The sequence below is a fragment of the Penaeus chinensis genome, chromosome 29 (genome assembly GCF_019202785.1).
Source record: "Penaeus chinensis breed Huanghai No. 1 chromosome 29, ASM1920278v2, whole genome shotgun sequence".
In the NCBI taxonomy this organism is placed as follows: domain Eukaryota; kingdom Metazoa; phylum Arthropoda; class Malacostraca; order Decapoda; family Penaeidae; genus Penaeus; species Penaeus chinensis.
In genome coordinates, this window is record NC_061847.1 from 20,950,158 (window position 1) to 20,951,368 (window position 1,211).

At 43.9% G+C, this 1,211-nt stretch overlaps 1 protein-coding gene across 1 annotated transcript; it reads left to right on the forward strand.

Moving 5' to 3' along the window:
- Nucleotides 1-271: 271 nt before the first annotated feature.
- On the forward strand, nt 272-1,009 carry LOC125040491. The gene is made up of 2 exons (XM_047635042.1): nt 272-591; nt 801-1,009. The coding sequence occupies exons 1-2, from the start codon at nt 311-313 to the stop codon at nt 910-912; spliced, it is 393 nt and encodes a 130-aa protein (XP_047490998.1). The 5' UTR covers nt 272-310; the 3' UTR covers nt 913-1,009.
- Nucleotides 1,010-1,211: the final 202 nt, after the last annotated feature.

Below are 1,211 nucleotides of genomic sequence, written 5' to 3' on the forward strand. Positions count from 1 at the left end.
ATAATAATAATAATAATAATAATAATAATAATAATAATAATAATAATAATAATAAAATACATGGGATAACATGTTGTTTAGGTAGCCAGCAATAAACTGCACACAAATAAAGCGGAGGGCAGACAGCGAAGACATGAATGAAACAGGTTTTTACTCCGCGACATCCGGTTCGCTTCCTCACAACACCTTCTGAGAACCTTCCTTTCTCGAGCCATATATAAGACCGCCACACCAGCTTCCCGTATCAGTCTGCCTCCAAGCTCTCTCTCGCACACTAAGGTCGCCCATCACATCGTCCTGATACAACAATATGGCCGCCAACGCTATCGCCCCCATCGTCTACCAGCTGCAGGAAGGTCTTCGCAACGTCGACCTGAGGAGCTTCGTCAACTCCTTCGACCTGAAGGGCTTGGTCAATAAGCTGGACTTCCAGACGGTGGGCCTGGTGGCGCTGGTGGCTGTGGCCGCCGTGTTCCTGTTGGACCTGTTCACCAAGAGCTACGCCCCCTTCGGCAGGAGTCTGGTGTCCTCCGCCGCCCACGCCTGGGATAACGCTGACCAGTGGGGCCTCAGCGAAAGTGTCCGTGGAAGGTGAGTACTGATATTGCGTCGGACGTTGCACTACTGCATGTCTTTTTCATTATCTTAATCAGTAATGTTTGATATCTGTCACATATACACAAAACGTTATTTAAATCATCACATGTCATAACTTTGTAGTGACAACTATATGTTTCAGGTATCAGTAAAGGGATATTCCTTTGGACTTTGTATTTTAATTTCTCAATACTCCGACGCAGCCGTTCCCTGGAGCCCGTGAAGAAGGTCCTGGACGCCCTGGCGGAGGCGGTGAAGAAGTGGGAGGCGCCGGAGGAGGGCGTCGTCAGGCATCGTGCTTCTGGTCTTTTCTGAAAATTAAGAATTGTTTCCCTATGCCAGTTCTCATGATCCCTTGAAAACATTTGAAAGAAAAAAACATAATTTGCTTGCAGGCAAGCACTATGTATTTATTGAATAAATATTTATTATAAACTGTTCTTAGATTGCCACATTCTTAATGACTTTTTATAAACACAATTCATGCTACTAAAGCCAATTTTGCCAAAACGTACCACATATAGTACATGTGTGTGCCAATATATGGTATAGATGCTTATGGACCACAAAAATAACGATGATAACTATAAAATATTGACAGTGTGTATTGACGA